Source organism: Hemiscyllium ocellatum, chromosome 5, assembly GCF_020745735.1.
Source record: "Hemiscyllium ocellatum isolate sHemOce1 chromosome 5, sHemOce1.pat.X.cur, whole genome shotgun sequence".
Taxonomy (NCBI): Eukaryota; Metazoa; Chordata; class Chondrichthyes; order Orectolobiformes; family Hemiscylliidae; genus Hemiscyllium; species Hemiscyllium ocellatum.
Genome location: NC_083405.1, coordinates 116542573 through 116567460, shown reverse-complemented (window position 1 = coordinate 116567460; position 24888 = coordinate 116542573). Strand labels below are relative to the sequence as shown.

Sequence of the window (24888 nt, the reverse complement as noted above, 5' to 3'; positions counted from 1 at the left end):
CCACCCTGCAGTCATGTCTCCATAATCTCAATTCTATCGTGCCTTTACATCTATCTGCGCAATTAGTTCATCCATTTTATTTCAAATGGGTTGTGCATTTAAATTTGTTCCGCTGGTAAGTTTCCCTAATTTGTCCAAGAATCCTTGTGCATAAATATATTCACCTGTTCTGTCCCTCATCTTTATTGTTTGGGAACCATCTGCCACATCGCTAACTTGCACTTTTATCTTCTCCTTTAATTTAAGTTTTCTAATTTCCCCATTAACTCATTAACCTCCCCCCCCCCCCCCCCCCCCCCCCCCCCCATAATTCAAGTAAAAGTCCTGTCTACAGCCCTAGTTCTGCGATTTGCCAGGACTCTGGTCCCAGCAAGGTTTGGATAAAAATCATCCCATCAGAACAGGTCCTTTCTTCCCTCATACTGATGCCAATGTGCCATGAATTCAAACCCATTTTTCCCACACATTTACCTCCTTAATCTTATTGACCCCTTTGACAATTAACTCATGGCTCAGATAGCACTTGAGATTATTACCTTTTTTTCGGTTCTGCTTTTTTTTTAAAACGTTTGGCTCCTGGCTGCTTATACTCCCCCAGCAGAACTTCTGCCTTAGCTTTGTCTGTCATTGATATCTACATGGACCACAATCACTGGATCTTTACCCACCCACTCCAAGCTCACCTATAGCCCAGATGAGGTATCCTGAACCTGAGCATCAGGTTGGCAACACCACCTTCGGGACACTCAATCCTGGTCCCAGAGAATAGCATCTATGCCCCGAACTATACTGTCCCCAAATACAATGATATTTCTCTTCTCTATCTCCGCTTCAATGGTTCCTCATACCATGATAGTGCGGTCAGTTGGCTCATCCTCCCTGCAGTCCCCATTTCGTCCACACAGGGAGCAACACTCTTGAACCTATTGCACAAGGATAGGGGCTGAGGCTCCTGCAAATTTACCTCCTGGATCCTTCTACCTGCCTCACTCACAGCCACACCTTCCTGTCTCTGACGACTGGCCAAATTTGAGTTAGTCAGTGTGTGAATGTGGAGTGTGAATGTCTCATTGAACAGAGCGTCCAGATAACTCCCTCTCCCTGATGTGTCGCAATGTTTGAAGCTCGGACTCTAGCTCATCAGCTCTGTTCTAGAGTTCCTTGAGCAAGCAACATTTGCTGCAGACATGGTCACTGGCAACCACAATGGGGTCCACCAACTTCCACATGTTGCAGAAACAACATGTCACCTGATCCTCCATTCTTATTGGATTTAATTAGTTTTGAATTTGTTTTTATATTAAAAAAAATACTTTTTGTGTCTCTGCTTATTATCTCAATCTGAACACAAGTCGTAACCAATAATTTAACAAGATTCAATTTCAAGTTTGGGAGAAGATTTGTAGCTCGGGTGCTCGTTGTTGTGGTTCTGTTGGCTGAGCTGGGAATTTGTGTTGCAAACGTTTCGTCCCCTGTCTAGGTGACATCCTCAGTGCTTGGGAGCCTCCTGTGAAGCGCTTCTGTGATTTCCTCCGGCATTTGTAGTGGTTTGAATCTGCCGCTTCCGGTTGTCGGTTCCAGCTGTCCGTTGCAGTGGTCGGTATATTGGGATCGATGTGCTTAATTTTCCTTAATTTACCTTACAAAAGTCTTCATGGTTTTAAGCACTTCCGCCACTTCTGTTTAAGGTTTTCTCTACTCCAATCTGAGGAACATTGCAGGAAAATCATTATACAATTGCTAAGTTGAACAATTCTGTAAAGAATATAAAGGAAAAATGTCCACATGCAAATGTGAAAAAGTCGCAAGTTTAAAGACTATGTAGGATTTTTTTGCTGAAAGTAAAACATGGGGTCTACATCACTGTAATGTTGTAATTCTGCTTTCTTAGGTGTGGGTCAGCAGCCACCAACAATGATGCCATTCACTTTAAAAGAGTTAGTGACATTATCCCATTGCCTTCGGGATGCTTGCCTTGGAATAATTCACCTGGCATATCCAGAAACCAAACCAGAGGTTCGGGAGGAGTACATGGTGGCATTTAAGAGCATTGGTGTGCGGACCAATACTGAAATGCAACAACGAATTGAAGCGGAGCGAAAAAGATGGATTCAGCTTTTTAAGGTATGTTGGAGAGTAGTAAGTTATAAAGAATACTTCCTTGCATGTTTGTCACAATTTCTAATTTATTCTCAGTTAAATATTAAACCCAGCAAATAATTTGAAAATAATGTTGAAACGTTTCAGTTGTTTTTTTTAACGGATTCATTAACCATTTGATAAGTTCCTCATGGTAGGCTCGTTAGTAAGGTTAGATCACATGGAATACAGGGAGAATTGGCCATTTGGATACAGAACTGGCTCGAAGGTTGAAGACAAGGTGGTAGTGGAGGATTGCTTTTCAGATTGGAGGCCTGTGACCAATGGTGGGTTTACTGCTTTTCCTCATTGATATCAATGGTTTGAGTGTGAACATAGGAGATGTGGTTAATATGTTTGTAGATGACACCAAAATTGGAGGTGTAGTGGACAATGAAGAAGGTTTTTTCTGAGTACGATGGGATCTTGATTTAGGTAGGCCAAGGAGTGGCTGATGGAGTTTAATATACATGTGAGGTGCTGTATTTTGGAAAGGCAAGTCGGGCAGGACTTACACACTTAATGGTAAAGTCCTGGGGTGTGTTGCTGAACAGAGACATCTTGGAATGCAGGTGGACAGGATTGTGAAGAAGGCTTTTCGTACACTTGCCTGTATAGGTCAATGCCTTGAGTAGAGGAGTTGGGATGTTATGTTGTGGCTGTCTAGGATTTTGGTGAGGACACTTTTGGAATGCTGCTTCAATTCTGGTCACCGTGCTTTGGGAAGGATGCTATAGAACTTGAAAGGGTTCAGAAAAGATTTACAAAGATATTGCCAGAGCTGGAGGGTTTGAGCTGGAGGGTTTGAGCTGGAGGGTTTGAGCTGGAGGGTTTGAGCTGGAGGGTTTGAGCTGGAGGGTTTGAGCTGGAGGGTTTGAGCTGGAGGGTTTGAGCTGGAGGGTTTGAGCTGGAGGGTTTGAGCTGGAGGGTTTGAGCTGGAGGGTTTGAGCTGGAGGGTTTGAGCTGGAGGGTTTGAGCTGGAGGGTTTGAGCTGGAGGGTTTGAGCTGGAGGGTTTGAGCTAGAGGGTGAGGCTGAATAGGTTGGGGCTATTTTCCCATGAGGTTTGGAGGCTGAGGGGTGACCTTAGAGTAGTTCATAAAATCATGAGGGGCATGGATAAGGTGAATAGATAAGGTATTTTCCCTGGGCTGGGGGAGTCCAGAACTAGAGGACATAGGTTTAGTGTGAGAGGGGAAAGATATAAAAGGAACCTATGGGGGAAACCTTCCACACAGAAGGTGGTTTGTGTATGGAATGAGCTGCCAGTGGAAATGTTGGGGCTAGTACAATTGCAACATTTAAAAGGCTTTTGGATGGGTATATGAATAGGAAGGGTTAAAAGGGATATGTGCCAAATGCTGGCAAGTGGGACTAGATTAAGTTAGGGTGTCTGGTTGGTATGGGTGAGTTGGACTGAATGGTCAGTTTCTGTGCTGTACATCTTTCTGACTATCTGACTCTCTTATACATTTATATATTGATGCTCAGTTGTTTTATCCCTGTTTACTCTTAGTCGTAGAGTTGTACGGCATGGAAACAGACCCTTCAGTCTAACCCATCCATGCAGACCAGGGCGGCACGGTGGCACAGTGGTTAGCACTGCTGCCTCACAGCACCAGAGACCCGGGTTCAATTCCCGACTCAGGCGACTGACTGTGTGGAGTTTGCACGTTCTCCCCGTGTCTGCGTGGGTTTCCTCCGGGTGCTCCGGTTTCCTCCCACAGTCCAAAGATGTGCGGGTCAGGTGAATTGGCCATGCTAAATTGCCCGTAGTGTTAGGTAAGGGGTAAATGTAGGGGTATGGGTGGGTTTCGCTTCGGCGGGTCGGTGTGGACTTGTTGGGCCGAAGGGCCTGTTTCCACACTGTAAGTAATCTAATCTAATATCGCAACCCAATCTAGTCCCACCTGCCAGCACCTGGCAGGACTAGATTGGATTGCAATATCTGGTCAGCATAGACAGGTTGGACCGAAGGGTCTGTTTCCTTTTAGATGAAGTGTTTGTCTCACAAGCTCTGTCTGCTTTTATACCTTCCTCTAAATAGTCTTAGCTAACCAAAAATATGCTAGATATTTTGAAGGCCTGGTGTTTCTCACTTCAGAAAACACTACCTAAGGGAGTATGTAAGATGTTTAGGTTTATTACAATTGTTACAGAAAAACTTAAATGTTTTTTTCATTTTACCATTTTATGAACATGAAATACACTTTGTGAATGAGTGTGGTTGTGCTAAAGACTATCAAAAGTATAACACCTAATAGGTCATGTATTACTATTCACACATCTATGAGCATCAATGAATATTCAATAAAATGTCTAACAATATCTAAGAATATCTGTCAACATCTAAAGTAATTTTTTTGACTGATAGAAATTCTCAAAAGGTATTTTCTCCTAAATGAGGGTCCCTAATAATGCTGACATTTCAATGAAAGGCTTTTCTTCTCGTTTGGACTGCTCTGTTTTGCATATGTGGGTGGTGGTCCTCTGTGTAGGTTTGTCCCACTTTCATGTGATGTTGAACCATTTAAGATTATTCCTTAATTATTCAGTGAAGATTCCTTTGTGAAATTGAACTCTTATCTTGTCAATTTTGTTTGTATCTAGATATTCCTTCAATCTCTCCTTTATTTTTTCAAAAGATTGTTTTGATAAAGATGTTTCATTTTCTTAGGAATATTCCTTTCATTTCTCCCATATTCTTTCAATCTGAAAATAATGGTTTGTTAAATGATGTTTAATTTTTTTGCCTTCTCTTGGGTTCAGATGCTTTTCATGTGATAATGATCATTGCCAGTTTTATTAGTTGGATGGTTCCTGCTGTTAATAAATATTTTGTTTTCATTCCCACGTGTGATATCACTGTCTTTCCAGGCTTTCTTTGTGATGATTGAACTATCGTTTATATGTTTTTTGTCTGTGGTGTGTATTAATATTAGCAGTAATGTAATTTTGTCCTATATAATTACTTATTTCTGAATCAGGCCTGTATTCCTAACCAGATATTGTTACAAGATGGCTAATGATGCAACAAAAGTGCCAAAATGCTGAATGACAAAATGCTTGATTCCTTACCGTTAGTCATCTGATGGTGGTATGCACAACCGCAAGGTGTTTTCACACCAAATTAACTATTTCTAGATCGCCTGAAGTTGGGAAGTCCCTAATTCAGAACTGAAATACATTCATGTGAAAAGTGCAAAATTCAATTTTCGGTGATTGTTCACCAATTCTGCTGTTTTGAATAGAACGTAACTCCATTTACTCACTTTGTAATCAAATTTAAATGTTCTTTAAAACATTTATCAATAGCAATGCAATTGATATTCAAGTGATAGCATCAGCAATCAACATGCAAATATTAAATTGCTCAACTTATTCTCTCAGAATGTCACCCCTCAATATATTTGTGCATGAACTTGTGTTCTAAAAGATAAATTTTTGATCCTTTTATCCTCCTGGAAAGATAGGATTATCATTCAAGCAATTCATTTTTTTTGCTAAGGCATGATGGATACTGTCTGATTCTTGTCTGAACTATGACCTGTGTAAAATTCAATGAATACTAATCTGCACACATCCTATATATGATCATGTTGCTGATGAGCGTTTACAATTTGCATTGTGATGTAATTTTTATACAGCATTATGATGCTCTAAAATGTTTGTTAAAAAATGAAATTAATTTGCTTCATCTTTGCAGTTCTATTTCTCTAGTCAATTATTAACAAGTTATGAATTTTTTTTTCCCCAATGGGTAACCTGGAATTTTCCTGATTTCCATTTTGTTCAATTTCTTTGACAAAATGTCACAGCACTTCTTCTCAACCACTTAATCTGAAGGGTATATTTTTGTCAAATTTTACTGCTGCAAACTAAAATCCTTGTAGATTTATGTTTCAACCTTTTAAATCAGAACATGATGGAATATTTAAGTATTCATTATGGTTAAATTGTTTTTTCACTGAATTGGTGAATTCATCATCTTAAGTCATATTTTTAAATCAATTTGTTCAGATTTTTTTATGACCTGTTCGGAACAGGTGGGACTTGAATCCAGTTCTTCTGGTCTAGAGACAAGGACAGTGCCAATGCATCACATGAGACCAAGTTATGAAGTTGTACACTGAATAAACTCTGAACAAAACTTCTATGATTCTTTATCAACAACCATTAAATCCTACTTTTCTTGGAGATGCTAAGATATATTCAATAACTCCAAATTCTATTTGACAACAATAGCTCTTCACTTGTGCGATTAAACTTTGTTGAATTGCTCGATCTTCTCTCTCATTACTTTAATCTTTTGTACGATGGAATAAATCTTCATGATGCATAAAAGTTGGTAACTGCAAGTTTACATAGAAACTAACTAAAGCATTTTAAAATTGAAGCATCTCCCTGAAAATTAAACAAAAATCTTGATTTTCAAATTTATTTTTCCAAGCATTGGCACCTATTTGTATAGCTAGCAACATTCAATATCATTGAAGTGATAATTATAGAAGTTGTTTGTGAGCAGTCTGCCCGCACAGTAATGAATGCTTAAATGATTTTTTTTTGTCATGGTCTTTGAGGTCGGAGAATTTCTAAAAATGTCGGAGAATCTCCAGAACTCTTTTGTTTCATATTTTCCATGATATTTGTTAATGATAAAGTGCACTCAAGCGAGATACAGTTTAACCAAAAGCTTGTGAATTTAGAATTGCAATTAGATAAGTGGTATCTGTGCAGGAAGACGACTTGAGAAGGTTACAATTTATCAAATTCAGTTGCGTTAGGTTTGTTAATGCATAGCATCAGTTACTGTATCAGTGTTATCTGGAAAAATGCCCTAAGTGTAGCCACCTGAATACAGCAGTTTGCTGTGGATATTGTGATGGTGGCCCAGCCTGTTTTGCCTGGAAACTGGTTCATATTTCATCTAAACGAAGTGTTAGTCCTAGTTAGCATACTGCAACCTTCAAATATGCACTTTACTATTTTTTTTCCTCGTAAAACACAAGTATTGAAGTCTAAAGTAATACTCCCACAGTTGCTCAGGTTGCCATCAGCCCGTTTCACATAGACTGAGGGACACCGTGGGCGGCACAGTGGTTGGCACAGTGGTTGGCACAGTGGTTAGCACTGCTGCCTCACAGCGTCAGAGACCTGGGTTCAATTCCCGACTCAGGCGACTGACTGTGTGGAGTTTGCACGTTCTCCCCGTGTCTGCGTGGATTTCCTCCGGGTGCTCCGGTTTCCTCCCACAATCACAAAGATGTGCAGGTCAGGTGAATTGGTGAAATGTAGGGGTATGGGTGGGTTGCGCTTCGGCGGGTTGGTGTGGACTTGTTGGGCCGAAGGGCCTGTTTCTACACTGTAAGTAATCTAATACTATTCCTTGTGCGGCTTCAACAACTCTAACTTGTTTACCCAGATGTTGAGTATATTATTGGACCTGTTGCAATTTGTGCAACCCCATCTTAATGAATAATCATCTGTGTGAGGGCAAAACTACTTTGCTATCAGAAATTACTATTTGGCGCACCATCTTTCAGGACCCAGGTCTATCTGCAAAACAGAATATGTGCTTAATCTGAGTCCACCCTACAGCATGCTGCTGCTGGGAACCTGAAAACAACACCAAGAATGCTGGGCAGATCGTAGCATATATGGAGAGCGAAAAAGAATGAACATTTCTGAAGAGGAGTCGTGCAGGCTTGAAATGTCAAGTGTTTCTCTCTCCACAGATGCTGCCAGACATGCTCAGGTTCTCTAGCATTGTTTGTTCCATAGCATGCTTCAGTTGGAGTGGAGGTTGGAGGATAATCAGCAATTTAGGTCAAAAGAGTATGAGGTTGTAGTGAAATGAAATTGAGTTAGTTTGTAATTGGGCCACCTTGTTGTTGGATTCTCTCGTGCTAAGTCAATGTTAGAAATGTGACTTTTCATTGGAAAGTATGTTGTCTGTAATATCGAGCAGTCGTAAGGAATGAGCTTAGTATTGTATTTCAAATCCTGCTTTCTGCAAGACAACAGTCACCTGAAGCTGCTCCCTTAAAGTAAGCATAAAGGAAACACATTTCCCAAATTGGATATTAGATTTATGGTTTTATTTCTCAATGACCCATAACACACTAATGTTCAGTGCAAGTCATCAACTATCTCTGTTATTCCTTTATCACCTCCTTTTCTCTGATCAGAACAAAGCTATCTATTTAATTGAAAGAAGTTAATTGAATGAAAATGATCAACTAAGCTTATATTAATATTGCTAATGGAAGATTCTGCTTGGCCGTGTTTGGAAAGAGATGTCATGCTTGAGTTTTGCAGGCACCCATTAATGCCTGCACTTAACCTGATGGGCTAATTAAGGAATGCTTATTCATTCTACAAGTCAGGGATAGCTGCTATTCAAACCAATCAGCTTTTTCTTTATAATGTATTGCACTTAAAGCAAGCTGTTAGTGCTGGCAGGGATAGTAACTGATGATGTTTTGATTGAGATGAATACAGTGTTAATATATTAGTAAATTTAAAGTTATAATTGGGGAGCCTGTTGAATCATTGGCAAAATAACTTCTTGTTTTTGCCTAATTTTCGTCAATTTATTTCAAGTAATTAAGTCTGAGTTCAATTTGATTTACAGCTAGTTCCCAACTTAATACTGCTTACTGCTTGGGAACAGACTGTTCTTTTGAATTTTATAGTTAGCATTTAAATCAGCTTGGAAATCACTTGGACATAATCCTGGTACTTGCTGTAAATGTGGACTGTGCATGTGCAGAGATGCAAGTTCCTTGCTAATTGACATTGTCAGGCATTGAGCGACAATATGGTAATTTTGCCATTTAACTGGCAAGGTAATATCAAAATCGGAATCAAGTGGAATATTAGTTTTATTACTTCTTTCTTCAAGATAAAGCACTTACGTTTCAAATAATAGTCTGACCATAAGTCTTTCCTAATATGTATGCTGCTTGAGTTGCCTTTAAAGTGTTTGATAAGGTTCCATATGGAAGGTTATTGCACAAAATAAGGAGTTTCAGGATTGGAGGTGATTTAGCGGCTTGGATCAGAAATTGGCTAGTTGAAAGACAAAGGGGGATGGATGATGGGAAATGTTCATCCTGGAGCTCAGTTACCAGTGTGCCACAAAGATCTGCTTCAGAGGTCATGCTTCAGCTGTGCAAGACACTGGTAAGGCCGCACCTGGAGTATTGTGTGCAGTTCTGGTCACCGCATTATAGGAAGGATGTGGAAGCTTTGGAAAGGGTTCAGAGGAGATTTACGAGGATGTTACCTGGTATGGAAGGAAGACCTTATTAGGACAGGCTGAGGGAACTGAGGCTGTTTTTGTTAGAAGAAGGTTGAGAGGGGACTTAATCAATACATAAGATAATCTGACGGTTAGATAGGGTGGACAGTGAGAGCCTTTTTCCTTGAATGGTGAAGGCTACCATGAGGGGACATATCTCTAAATTGAGGGGTGATAGATTTAGGACAGATATCAGAGGTAGTTTCTTCACTGAGTGATAGGGACGTGGAATGGCCTGCCTGCTACCGTAATAGATTTGCCGACGTTAAGGGCATTTAAATGGGCACTGGACATACATATGGATAATAATCGAATGGTGTAGTTAGATGAGCATCAGATTAATTTCACAGGTTGGTGCAACATCGAGGGCTGAAGGGCCTGTACTGCGCTGTAATGTTCCATGTTCTAAGATCTAGATTAATCCATTGATTTGCTCTTTAAAAAAAGTTCTCAAATTTGAATCCTATTCATCTCTAGTTTCCAAACTAGTTGCGAGTTGCCTTTTTTGTTGTTGGTTATAGGGTTTAAACAAACATGATCTCAAACCATTTTTGTAGTTGGAAACAGCTTTATTTTAGCAATTATATTCTGTTTGGTTTTGCATTTTAGAAGTTCACTTTAGATTGATTAAATGTAATTCTTTAGTTTTTAATAGTTATTTCTTGCTGTATGGGAGTTAATCTTATGAGGCAATCATAAGGAATGAGGTTGGTACTGAATTTCAAATCCTGCTTTATACAAGCAGACTGACCTTTGAGAAAGAAGGCGAGCATTGAAATGTATTTTTAGTTGATTATGTAGGCAATTGACGCATACTTTGGCTGACGAATGCCATCTGAATTACTGCAGCTCATTCGGCACAATGAGCCAATTGCTCTTCATCAAGCTGTGCACTTGTTTCACCAGAAAATTGTAGCCTATTACTTGATACATAATGTTTTATGAATATCAGTGCTATGAAGAAGTCCAGTTTGAAAAAGTGAATGTACTGCGAAATGTAATATTATATAGCCATTCAGTTGAGAAACAGGGTTGAATTACGTTTTTGTAAATAGCACATTTCTGCTAATTGTGCATAGGCAAGCAATGTGGTACAAAAATTTTCCATGAATTAGGCTGAAGCTTTATGTGAAACAAAAAGACACTGTGAAATAAATCAAAACAGCGTTTTAGATCTCCAGCATCTAATGAGATTTTTGGAGAAGGTCTGTGGGTCTAGCAGCATCTGTGGGAAGAAAGCAGAGTTTCTGCAGCAATTTCTGTTTTTTACTCTCACTCTGACTTCCTCTTTCACTCTGATATCCCTCTCTCTCTCTCTCTCTCTCTCTCTCTCCCTCTCTCTCTCTCTCTCTCTCTCTCTCTCTCTCTCTCTCTCTCTCCCCCCCACCCCGGTCTGTCTCTCTCAGTCGCTCCCCGCCCATCCCTCACTTTGCTCTGCCCTGTGCGCACCCTCCCTGTCTCTCCTACCCCCTTTCTGTGTGCCTCTCCTGTATGTGTGCACCTCCCCCTTGCTTTGTATGTAAGGAAATGGTCAATCTCATAAAGGCCTTGAAGATCAAGTACAATTTGTTGCTATTCCATATTTTTCTAGTTTAGTTTAGACCATATAATAGAGGAGCAGTATTAGGCCATTTGTCCCATCAAGTCTGCTCTACACATTCAATCATAATTGATATGTTTCTCAATCCCTTTTTTCCTGTCTTTTCCCATAACCTTGGTCTCCTTTTTGATCCAGAACCTACCTATCTCTTAAAGACACTTGGTGATTTGTTCTTCTCAGCGTTCTGCGGCAATGCATTCCACAGATTAACTACCCTCTGGCTGAAGAAATTGCTCCTCATCTCTGTTCTGAAGGCTCATGCCTTCACTGTGACTATGTTCACTCTCGTTCTAGTCTCTCCAGCTAGTGGAAGCAACTTCTCTATGTCCACACTATCCAGGTTTCTCTGTATTCTGTAAGTTTCAATGAGATCAACTCTCCTTCATTGCTGGAGTAATTCTTGTAAACCTTCTCTGGCTGCCCCAACACCAGCACGTACCTCATTTGATATGGGGCCTAAAACTGCTCACAATGTTCCGTAAATGGTCTGACTAGAGCATTATGCAGCCCCAGCAGTACACCTGTTCTTGCATTCTAATTACCTTGAAATGAATGCTAATATTGCATTGAATGAAATCATGTTTTTGTATCCATTTGTGCCCTGGAATAAGTTCTTTGTTCCTGAGATGTTATCAACAGTAATAGTGGCCATCCAAAGAATTATTCATTTGCATTTTCTATAACAAGTGATTGTTAGCGATTTCTCTTGTTTATGGAATTTCGTGTTAAATTACGCATTGAGAATAAAATTCTGGTTAATGGACCTCTACTTTTCATTTGCAACATGGTGGAACAGTTTATATTCTATAAATGTGATGTGACTGCAAATATTTAATATGGTGCGGAGTTTATATTTGATGTGGGATAGACACTTGCGTGCAGGTATTTTTAAAAAAAATATCACTTTTTGGTTTGATACTAGACAGTGCACCCATTTGAACGTGCTAGGTTTTGATTTCTAGTTTGTACAAAATTAGCATACTTAAGCCACAGGGTGTGCTGCAGTTGTCTGCAATATTACTTGAGATGTGCAAATCAGGTTTGAGCTGCTGGAAAGGATCATTTTGAACATTTAGAGATTGGGATTGGCTTTGGTTATGATCTTTTTTTAAGGGCTGGTTGCAACTGCTCATCTTAGATATTTTCTAATTAACTTGTTCAGACCTGTTATTACACACCTCTGGAGCAGGTGAGACTCTAGACCAGGCCTCTGGCTGAGAAGTTGCTGCAAGTATTTGGTAATATTGAGAGAAAAGCACATTTGTTCTGAAACAATAGCATGACGTGACTTTGTATACAATGGAGTAAGTAGCATTCCTAAACTGCTGTTGTCATGCTCTCTTATCTCAATTGTGATCAGATTTGAGTCCTTCATAATGGAAAAATTCTATGTACCTTGAATAATGCTAAGTAGATAAGTGAAGTAACTTTATACAAGACAGTATATAACAGTGGTATCATATAAGTTGCTTGTTTATGTTCTTTACACATAGGTGATCTCTAATTTAGTGAAAATGCTAAAGTCAAGGGACACAAGAAGGCAATTCTGTCCTCCTGATCACTGGCTTTCTGATCAAGTTAATATCCGAGCAGATAAGGTATGTATTTAACATGCTGATGTGCAGGAGATGAAGTGACTTTCTGGAATGCAATCTCAGGGATCTATTGTTAGTCATCTCTGCCTTGTACTTAAAAGTTTTAAAAAGGATCATGGCAAAGTTAGTATGAGGTGATAAGCCTGATGCTTGAACTTGTAAGAGAAGTAAAACATCAAAAGCTCCACAATGATGCCCGACCTGCTGAGTTTCTGCAGCTCTTTTTGCTTTTGCTGCAGAATGCTTTTGTTGTTTGCTCAGTGTACTTCACTATTTCTGTTCCTGAGAGCTTCATTCTTCCCACTCTACTCCAGACAACCTTGCAAATCAATGCTTTAGCGGGTTGAGTGGTCTTAATTGCACATTCGGGTGGAGTTTGTGGAAGAGAGTTTCAAACTTCTGTCGCCAGTCTTAATTTCACTTGTTCGAAGTTCGGTTCTAATTTTTACTGCCCTGGGGTCTTCATTTCTGCAACCAGCAGATATAATTTTCTCTATACACCTCGCCTATTCTTAATATCTTGTAAACCTCTATCAGTCATCCCCTAACTTTCTAAATTCCTCTAATACGCAAACCTGTGGAGGAAAAGATCAATCAACTGTGCTTAACAAAATAAGTTAGATATTGCATTAAATGGAAAAAAATTTCCAGCAGGCCCTTCAGCCCATCATGTCTGTGCCTACCAGGATGTTCTTCTAAACTAATCCCATCTGCTTGCTCATGGTCCATATCCCCCTCTTCCCTACCTGTTCATGTGTCTGTCTAAATGCTGCTTAGACGTGGCTATCACTTTTGCTTCTACCACCTGCTTTGCAGCAAGGTCCAGGACTCTACCATCCTCCGTAAAGAAGAAGAAAACTTGCCTTGCAGCTCTCCTTTAAACTGCCCCTCTCAACTTTAACTTAGGCCCCTTAGTTTTTGACATTCCCACCTTGGGGGGAAAAAGACTCTGACTGTCCACTCCATACATGCCTGTCATAATTTTATATATTTCTATCAGGTTACCCTTCAGCCTGCAACACATTAATGAAAAGAATTCAAGTTTCCTTATGACTAAAACAATCCAATCCAGGCAGCATCATCGTAAATCTCTTTTGCGTCCTCTCAAGCCTCCACATCCTTCGTAATGTGTGCAGTTTTGGTCACATCCCTTTACTTACATTCTCTGTCACCACGTTCTTCCTCCACTTCTCCCCAGCCCAGTGGGACTGTCTGTTCTTTCAAGTCTGGCAGTTAGACACACCGGTGTTCTGCCAATTTCTCATTCTGATCACTTAATTTGAACTATCAACATCTTTTTTGTCCCAGCACTCTACATTCCCCTCCCCAACCTATAGCATAAATGCTGCCCCTTTCACACTTCATTTCAGCTGTAATGAAGAGTCATCTGGACTTGAAACATTAGCTTCCTCTCTGACCTTCTGTGATCTCCAGCATTTGTTGTTTTTACTATATCCCAAGTGTGGCCTAACTCAAGTTTAGTACATCTACAATGTGACTCGCCATCTGTGGTTAAAGAGGATGCAAAGGTCTCCAAGGCCCCAGCTGTCGTCTCCTCTGCCTACTTCAGTATTCTAAGATAAATCCCCAGGGCCTTATGGGATCTGCCTGTCTTCATGTTTTTTTAAGGACCAAATACCACCACCACCTCAATATCAAGAATATCAACATCCCTGAGAATATCATTATACCCTCTCCTAATTCTAGAATCATCCATGACCACCTCCTTGGGGATACTGATGCATAGTATTCAGCCACTTCCTCTGGTTCCATGCATAAATTCCCTCCTTTGTCCTTAAATGGGCATACCCTTTCTCTAGTTATCCTTTTGTTCCTAATCTCCATACAAAAAGGGTTGGGAGTCTCATTATTCCTACTTGCCAAAGATGTTTCATGGCCCCTTTTAACCCTCCAAATTCCTTGTTTAAATTTTTTCCTGCTTCCTTTTATATTCCTCAAGGACCTTGTTTAGTTTCAAGTTCCTAAACCTTAGTTATGCTTCCTTTTTATTTTTGACTAAAATGGTTTATGAAGATGCCAGAAAAAGTGGTATGTATGATCATTGGGACCAAGTTAGAACCCTGCGAAGAAGGAACAAGAAATGGATTCAGAAAGGAAAAGCAAGTATGTATACAAAGTACTGAGGAATATAAAAGTGGATGTTAAAAGCTTCCTTAGATTAGTGAAAAGGAAAAGATAAGCTAGGTCAATTGTGAACCCATTATAGATGGGCAAAGGAGAATTTATAGTGGAGAACACTAACTTGTCTACATGGAAGATGATGCAGAAAATGTCCTAGAAATACCAGATAGAGAAGGGACTTATGAAACTGAGGAATTGGGGGGGATAAAAAAACTAACCAAAAGGTCATAATTAAAAAACTAACTTAATCCCCAGGAACAATTGAACATCATTCCAGATCTTTGAAGGGTATAGCTCGATAGTGGATGCATGAGAGGTTACCTTTCAAAATTCTATGGGTATTCACAGTATGGGAGAAGATTTGTAGCTCGAGTGCTCGTTGTTGTGGTTCTGTTGGCCAAGCTGGGAATTTGTGTTGCAGACGTTTTGTCCCCTGTCTAGATGATATCCTCAGTACTTGGGAGCCTCCTGTGAAGCGCTTCTGTGATCTTTCCTCCGGCATTTGACAACTGAACGAGGACATGCCGCAACCCAAAGGACTAGCCACATTACCATACATCAGGAGCATTTCCAAACTGACAGCCAGACTACTGCGACCACTAGGACTCCTAACAGCACACAAAACAACAGCCACTCTCAGACAACAACTCACCAAAGCGAAGGACCCAATACTCAGTATGAGCAAAACCAATGTAGTGTACAAAATCCCATGCAAGGACTGCACAAAATACTACATAGGACAAACAGGAAGACAGCTAACAATCCGCATCCATGAACACCAACTAGCCACGAAACGACACGACCAGCTATCCTTAGCCACACACGCAGTTGACAAGCAACATGAATTTGACTGGGACAACGCTACTATTATAGGACAAGCCAAACAGAGAACAGCCAGGGAATTCCTAGAGGCATGGCACTCATCCACAGATTCAATCAATAAGCACATCAACCTGGACCCAATATACTGACCACTGCAGCGGACAGCTGGAACTGGCAACCGGAAGCGGCAGATTCAAACCACTACAAATGCCGGAGGAAAGAACACAGAAGCGCTTTACAGGAGGCTCCCAAGCACTGAGGATGTCACCTAGACAGGGGACGAAACGTCTGCAACACAAATTCCCAGCTTGGCCAACAGAACCACAATAAATTCTATGGGCTTTGAACTATTTCCTAAGGGCTGGTAAACAGTCAATGTCATTCAACCATTTAAGGGTGGAAGAGGGAGAAGTATCAGATTGTATGGGGAGCCTGTTGTTTCCTGTTACTGTCTCTGTGTCAACACCTCAGAATTGATTTGCCAATCCACTGGCATCCTTTTTTGTAATATTAATTGTGATCATTTGAAATTTGGCATTTTTGTTTTTTTCCCTAATTAATGCAAGCTGGAACTAAACGAACTGGACTGTAATTGCCGTAATTAGTTCTTGTCTTGCTTTTTAGAATGAGTACCAAAGTTTAATCCACTTTGTTATTCTTCTGCACGTCCACATATTCTTACCTAAAATACAGTTTCATGAGCCTTGACCATTTTCTCAGGATCAGGATTCATCCTGTTAGGCCCTGCTGCGTTGTTTCCATACTTGTTAGATGTTCAGCTGACCAAAAAGAATGATACTTTGTGAGATTGTGCTGTCTAATATAGGTGGAAGTTAAGCAACCTGGGAAAATCTTAAAATGCACTCAAATTAAGCACTACTTATCTTAATTGCTTTCATTTTGCAGTCACTTCAGTTGTCAATACTGAATTGATTATTTGAAGTGCCGTTTTGTTCTTTATAGACCACCTCGTTTCTTGTGATTCTAGAAGACATTAAAATATGAAGTTATTGTTTCAAAATCTACTGAAGTTGGAAGACTAATGGTTACTTATTGTCAGCATCTCTTATTACCAGGTCACACAGCTCTATGTGCCCTCAGCTAGGCATGTCTGGAGGATGCGCCGAATGGGAAGGATAGGGCCGTTGCAATCTACATTAGATGGTAATTGCCTTCCTTTTACTTACGATAATTTATATTGTCAGTATCTCTTTAAACGAAGTTTATTGCAAAATTCACTGTTTAGTCAATGTTAGTCTACAGCAAATGCTGTCATTGTTTTTTCACAAGGAAATGGTAGAGTGAATACAGTATTAAAAAAACATTTAAACATTGTAGAAACCACACTATATTTTCTGTACAATATCTTTGATATTACTTGATCCTCAAAATCACTGAAATAACTGGGGGAAGACTAAAAATCTAGGCTTTCAGGCAGATTGCTTACATGATATTGGAACATCAGTGAAAACAAAAATCTGTTGGGAAATAAGCCAAGGCAAGTGACCAAGGTGTCAAAAGGGGAGCACTCTGATATCTGGTCAGCATGGACAAGTTGGACCGGAGGGTCTGTTTCCATGCTGTACACCTCTATGACTCGAAGTGATCATAATTCCATTAGTTTTAAAATGGCTGTGGGAAAGGATGGTACTGATCAGAAAGTTAAAGTTCTAAATTGGAGTGAGGTCAATTATGATGGTATTAGACTGGAACTTTCAAAAGTTGATTGGGGAGGCCATTTGCAGGTGGAGATGTTTGAAAAGTGAGAGGCTTTTAAGAATGAGGTAGCAACACTGCAGAGACCCTATGTTTCTGTTAGTGTGAAGGACAAGGCTGGTAGATGTCAGGAATGCTGGATGACTAGAGAAATTGAGGCTCTGGTAGAGAGAAAGGAGGCATCTATCAGGTGCGGACGGCTGGGATTGAGTGAATCCTCAGAAGTAGAAGGGCAAGAGTACACGTGAAAATCAGGAGGGCAAAAAAGGGGCATAGCTTTAGCAAATAGAGTTGAGTAGAATCCAAAGTGAATTTGTAAATACATGGAGTAAAAGAGTAACTAGGGAGAGAATTGGCCACCTTAAAGATCAATGTAGCCGTGTGTGGAAGCACAGGAGATTGGACCGAAACTGAACAAATATTTTGCATCAGTATTTACTATAGAGAAGGACTTGGAAGCCAGGGAACTTGGTAAAATAAATATTGATGTCATGAAAAGAGTTCATATTACAGAAGAAGTGGTGTGGCGGTCTTAAAATGCATGAAGGTGGTCAACTCCCCAGAACCTGATCAGAAGTTTCCCATAACTTTGTGGGAACAGATTGCTGGGCCCCTTGCTTTATCACAGATGAGGTGCCAGATGACAGGAGGTTGGCTAATGTGGTGCCATGATGTAAAGATTGTAAGGAAAAGCCAAGGAACTATAGACCAGTGAACCTTCTGTCAGTAGTGGATGAGTTGTTGGAAGAGATTTTGAGGGACAGGACTTTAGAAGCGTTTGGAAAGACGAGGACTGATGAGGGACAGTCAGCATGGCGTTGTGTGGGGGAAATCATGTCGCAAACTTGGTTGAATTTTATGAGGAAGTAACCAAAAAATTGATGAGGGCAGAGTGGTAAATGTCAATGTGAGCTTCAGCAAAGTGTTTGACAAGTTGTAGACTGGTTAGTAAGGTTAGATCTCAAAGGATCCAGGGGGAGCTAGCCAACTGGATACAAAATTAGCTTGTACCCAGAAGACAGAGGGTAATGGTGGAAGGTTGCTTTTCAGACTGGAGGCCTGTGACCAGTCGTGTGCCACAAGGGTCAATGCTGGATCCACTGCTTTTTGTCATTCATATAAATGATTTGGATGTGAATATAGGGGGGTTCGGTGAATAAGTTTGCAGATGACGCTAAAATAGGTGGTGTAGTGGAGAAAAGAAGTGTAGCAAAGAAGATTATCTCAGATATGCAATTGGGCCTTGATCAAATGGACTAATGGACCAAAGAATGGCAGATGAGAGTTTAATTTAGATAAATGTGAAATATTGCATTTTAGTAAGACAAACCAGGGTAAGAAGATTCATGATTAATGCAGGTAATGGCTGTACAGGACATTAGTGAGACCACTTGAATACTGCCTTCAGTTCTGGTCTCCTTTCTATAGGAAAGATGTAGTTATACATGAGAGGGTGCAAATACAATTTACAAGGATGTTGCCAGGGCTGGATGGTTTGAGCTACAGGTAGAGGCATAGTAGGCCGGGGCATTTTTTCCTTGAGCGTCGGAGACTGAAGGGTGACCTTGAAGGAGGTTTATGGAAAAAAAAATCATGAGGTGCATGGATCTGATAAATAGTCAAGGTCTTTTTCCCAGTGTAGGAGTGTCCAAAACTAGTAGGTTTAAGGTGAGAAGGAAAAGATTTAAGAGACCTTAGGGACAACTTGTTCACGCGGAGGGTGTGAGCTTGTATAGAATGAACTGCCAGAGGAAGTGGAGGAAGTAGTACAATTACAATAATCAGAAGGCACTTGGATGGATATCTGAATAGCAAGGATTGAGAGGGATGTGACCCAAATGCTGGCAAATGGGACTAGGTCAGATTGGGATGTCAATCTAAAATGGTAGGTAGGAGAAAATCGTGGTTGTCAGAGCTGCTCCTTTTTTAGTTTTTTTTTCTAATGCTGGAGCTGATTTCCTTTATGTCTAGAACAATAATTACTGTTTTATAAGTTTTGCTTTGTTTGAAACTTTGAAAGAAAGATCAAAACAACAATACATGGAAATGGGAGAAAGAGAGCAGTAGGCCCTGTGGAAGATTGTTTCAAGAACCGCTCCAGAGTTTTAAAAAAAGCAGTGAATCTTCACAGCTGACTGGCTGTGAAGTTACAAGCATCTCTGGAAATCAGATTTTAATCCAAGAAAAATAAACCAACAGTGACCTTCCAGTAAGTCTGAAGGGTTTTGAGGGATATGAGTCAAATGCTGGCAGATGGGACTAGAGATATTTAGGATATCTAGTTGGCATGGACAGTTTGGACTGAAGGGTCTGTTTCTATACTATATGACTCTTTCTTGATTATTCATCCAAAATAGAGGTATATGGAACCAACAGTAAGAGTCATAGAGATGTATAGCACAGAAGCAGACCCTTCAGTCAAACTTGTCCATACCGACCACATACCCAACCCAATCTTGTTCCACCTGCCAGCACCTGGCCCATATCCCTCCTTGCCCTTCCTATTTGTAGACCCATCCAGATGCCTTTTAAACAAGGCAATTGTACTAGCCTCCACGACTTCCTCTGGCAGCCCACTCCAATCATGCACCACCCTCTCTGTGGAAATGTTTGTCCCTTAGGTCTCTTTTAACTTTGTCCTTGCCCCTTAACAGTTTCTTCCAGATACAGTTATTGCTGCTGCTTTCAATCTATGAAGTGTTAAAGTTGTGCAGTTTAATCTCCCACAGAATCTTGTCTGGACTGCCTCCACTGCCTGTATGTCTTCTCTAAGTGCCCCAAAACTGCTCAGAGTTCCAGGTGCGACCTAACTAATGCCATGTATCGTTTTAACAAAATATCCCTATTTTTATATCTCATTCCCTTTGAAATAAAGGAGAAAGTGAGGTCTTCAGATGCTGGAGATCAGAGCTGAAAATGTGTTGCTAGAAAAGCGCAGCAGGTCAGGCAGCATCCAAGGAACAGGAGATTCAACGTTTCGGGCATAAGCCCTTCAGGAATGAGGGACAGCCCATTCCTGAAGAAGGGCTTATGCCCTCTGGCAGCCCATTCCTGAAGAAGGGCCTATGCCCATAACGTTGAATCTCCTGTTCCTTGGATGCTGTCTGACCTGCTGCGCTTTTCCAGCAGCACATTTTCACCTTTGAAATAAAGGTCAATATTCCACTTGCTTTCCCGATTACATGCTGAACTTAGTTGTTAGCTTTTTGTGATTTATGCAAAAGAAGTTCCAATCTCTCTGCTGCAGCTTTCTGCAGTCTTTATCCAATTAAAATCCAGCCAACTTTTTATTAACCTGCCCCTATGAGACCATGAATGTGCAACTTGGTCAAATATTCCAGTTCATCAAGAGGTCCACATAATTGTGTAAAAACACACAATAAATAATAAAAACATAATGCAGGGGGTAAACACATCACTGTTCTCCTTTATTTCCAGCATAAATCATTTAAATAATAATGCAGCTTTGCTAAAATAAACTAGCCAGCAGAAAGCCTTCTCGCTTGCACCCTCAACTGACTTCTTAACATCATGGTAGATCGTGATAATACAGTAAACTTCCAGTGTTTGAGATACGTATGTTTTGCCGGTTTATTGAGAGTGCCGGTTCTAAAGATGCCAGTTAAAACAAACTTTGTCGTACAGTAGTCTCCCCCCGCCTCCGTACCCACAGGGGGATCTACTGAGGAAGCCCGAAAAGCGGATAAGAGCGAACCCATTCATTTAAATAGGAAACATACCGTTCTGGCAAGTCCCTGGTTCCTGAATGTTCCTGAGAATATGTTCGGGCCACAGTAAACCGTGGGTAACTGAAACCGTGGAAACTGGACCCCCGGATATGGGGGTCGCCCTGTGTATTTCACGCTCCTATCATTCTTGCCAAAGTGTATAACTTCACATTTTTCCATATTATAAATTCCATTTGCCAGGTCTTTGGCCACTTGTTTGAACTCTAGAATTTGTGTTTAACCTGTGTACTACTTTGATCAGATTATGATGTATTCAGTTCTGACTGCTGTGATTGACACAGGCAATGTAGAGAAAAGCCATGGGGTTGATTCCTATCCATCAGAATGAATTAAGGTTTGCAAAATTGTGTATTTCAGACTGTTAAGTAGGGAAAGGAATGGGTTTCTGAGACAGGCCCCAGAGTTTTCCAGATTGGCTAACAGAAAGATACTTCCACATGTTGAAGGTAGCCAAAGACAAATTAAGAAATCTAGTGCTGAGCCTATCACTGTCTTTATAGATCTATGCTGCTTCAAATTCAGTTTATAAACTATTCTTAAAATCACCTTGTCCACTTTTGGCTGATGTGAAGCGTTTTGGAACTAACCTCGCCATTTTAAAAACTGTATAAGTATGAGCTGTTCTTTACATAGCAAGTGATTAGCAAATGTAATAAGGCCATAAGACATAGGAGTGGAAGTAAGGCCATTTGGCCCATCAAGTCCACTCCGCCATTCAATCATGGCTGATGGGCATTTCAACCCCACTTACCTGCATTCTCCCTGTAGCCCTCAATTCCTTGTGACATCAAGAGTTTATCAATATCTGCCTTGAAGACATTTAGCATTCCGGCCTCCACTGCACTCTGCGGCAATGAATTCCACAGACCCACCACTCTCTGGCTGAAGAAATGTCTCTGCATTTCTGTTCTGAATTGACCCCCTCTAATTCTAAGGCTGTGTCCATGGGTCCTAGTCTCCTCACCTAATGGAAACAATTTCCTAGCGTCCACCCTTTCCAAGCCATGTATTATCTTGTAAGTTTCTATTAAATCTCCCCTTAATCTTCTAAACTCCAATGAATACAATCCCAGGATCCTCAGCCGTTCCTCGTATGTTAGACTAACCATTCCAGGGATCATCTGTGTGAATCTCCGCTGGACACGCTCCAGGGCCAGTATGTCCTTCCTGAGGTGTGGGGACCAAAACTGGACACAGTATTCCAAATGGGGCCTAACCAGAGCTTTATAAAATCTCAGTAGCACAACGGTGCTATTATATTCCAACCCTCTTGAGATAAATGACAACATTGCATTCGCTTTCTTAATCACTGACTCAACCTGCATGTTTACCTTTAGAGAATCTTCGACTAGCACTCCCAGATCCCTTTGTACTTTGGCTTTACGAATTTTCTCACCGTTTAGAAAATAGTCTATGCTTTTATTCTTTTTTCCCCCAAAGTGCAAGACCTCGCATTTGCTCACGTTGAATTCCATCAGCCATTTCCTGGACCACTCTCCCAAACTTTCTAGATCCTTCTCAGCCTCCCCTCTTCCTCCGTACTACCTGCCTGTCCACCTAACTTCGTATCATCGGCAAACTTCGCTAGTAATGATCCAGTATGTGGAAGTAAAATAGTTAGAATTGCTTGATAATTAATTTGAAATAGTGGAGCTTTGGAATGTTTGCTGAGTGAATGGATTATAATAGCTAATGGGGTTTCCTGTCCTAAATCAGTCTTTGAACTTGTGAAGAAAAAATGTCCAGTTTTAATGGCACTATATTATTATAAACTCCTTTTGACAAGTCTAATTTGGAAGATTTTTCTGTTTTGATTTAAAGAAACTATTATTGAAATGTTATGAATTAGTCTATTCAATTGAATTGTTTTACAGTGGGCATACAAATGCAGTATGTACATGTTTATTAATAATGCAGCAGGTATCTAATATGATCAGTCAGAAAGAGCAACAGCTTCTTCAACAATATGTCAAAACTTTCAGCACTAGTTATAAACTATCACTATTTTCAATCAATTTTAGTTTTATTTTATCAGTCTCGGTAAATTTGAGTGTCTTCAGAGTTCTGGAACTAGGCCCTAAATATTAAATGTCTTGAATTTTGAATTTAATTCAACTAGCAGTACCGTGTGAAGCAAGCAGATAACAATGTGTGTATGATTTGTTTAATGCCACTTGACTCCAAATGGAATAAACCCAATTAGTGTGAAAGTACAGTTGAGGCACATATGGCTATGTTTGTTTGGCCTTTCTCATTTTCTTAAATGGCAGTAACTAGAATGATAAATAGACTACATTGACCAGTAGAGAACATATTTCTTGTAAAAGATAGAAACTTGATGGAGAAATGCAGATAAAATTGACTAATTGACCAGAATAATTGAGGTCTAGTGGTACGATAGTGGTTTAGCTTTGCTGTACAGGCAATTTTTGTTTAAATGCCTTTAACCCTTTGTGAAGGAAATAACTAAAATTGATTTAAGGAAAAAAATCTAGCTGGTAAATATTTTCTGCAAAATATTATAGTCAATGTTGATATCCCGATTGTCTTTATTCTTTGTCTGTACCTAAGATTCACTGAAAGTTTTAATTTTCAACATTTTAAAATAACACAAAGAGGAACTTGGGTCAGAAACAACTAGGCTAAGCTTAAATTAGGGTAATTACCTTTGACAGGGTGGATTGTTTCCCTTGGAGTATATAGGACCAGTGGACATAATTTCATTGTAAGCTGTTGCACGTTGAAGACAGCTCTTGGCCCTTAGCTCTAAAAGCTAAGCCAACAGAAGCGCAGATATAACTACTGCTTAAATGTTATGAGAGTATCTGGCACAATCACTCTTTCAGGCAGCATGTTTGAGATTCCCACCACACCTTGGATGAAAAAATTTCTCCCCCACTCTACTCTTAGCCTTCTATCTATTACCTTAAATTTATGCCATTTGGTCACTGACCTCTCTTCTAATGGAAAAAGTGCCTTCCTATCTATTCTACTTATGACCCTCAATTTTATACACTTTCTATCAGGTCCCCTCTCAACTTTATCCCTCTTAGGAAAACAGCCCTAGCCCATCTAATATTTCTACATAGCTCAGGCCCACAGATCAACTAGCGTCCTGCTAATTCTCCTCTGTACCCTCTCTTGTGCAGTCATATCCTTGCTCTAATGTGGCGACCATATCTATACAGTACTCCAGTTGTGGCCCAAAAAGTGATTGATGCAGTTCAGCTTGCATCAGATAATAAAGACAAGTATTCCACAGGTTGTCATAACCGTCTTACTTAACTGCCCTACTACCTTCAGGGACCAGTGGATATGCACACCAATGTCCCTCTGATGTCTTATTCATAGTGTACTCCCTTGCTTTGTTAACTCTTTCACAGGACTTAACCTGCAGGGGGCTAAGTATATGGCTATCCTTCTCACCATTTAATAGACTACCCATTTCTTATCATCCACAAACCTCTTTATCATACCCCCAATGTTTAAGTCCAAATCCATGCCGACTACTAATTAACCCACGTCTAAGTGCAGAGGTATTCTGTCCTTCAGACTTCTTTCGAATGACATGTCTACCACTGAGGTTAGACTGGTCAGCCCCTGCATTTTTTAAAACTGGGGCAATGTTTTCCAATCCTCTCGCACCTCACCGGTGTTCAGACAGGATTTGAAAATTACTCCCCCACCTCAGCTCCATCAACTACCTAGGGTGCATCCCATCAGAGCTGAAAAATGTGGTGCTGAAAAAGTGCAGCAGGCCAGGCAGCATCCGAGGAGCAGGAGAATCGCTGTTTTGGGCATAAGCCCTTCAGGAATGAGGCTGG

General features: G+C 40.3%; 1 protein-coding gene across 4 annotated transcripts in view; it reads left to right on the top strand.

The window, feature by feature from the left end:
• ube3c (ubiquitin protein ligase E3C) overlaps positions 1-24888 on the top strand; it is a 164558-nt gene that overhangs the window by 66877 nt on the left and 72793 nt on the right. For all 4 annotated transcript variants that reach the window (XM_060825127.1, XM_060825126.1, XM_060825128.1 and 1 more), the window contains 3 exons: positions 1892-2124; positions 12534-12638; positions 16676-16763. In XM_060825127.1, coding sequence (XP_060681110.1) covers positions 1892-2124; positions 12534-12638; positions 16676-16763 — 426 coding nt within the window. The remainder of the gene's footprint in view (positions 1-1891; positions 2125-12533; positions 12639-16675; positions 16764-24888) is intronic.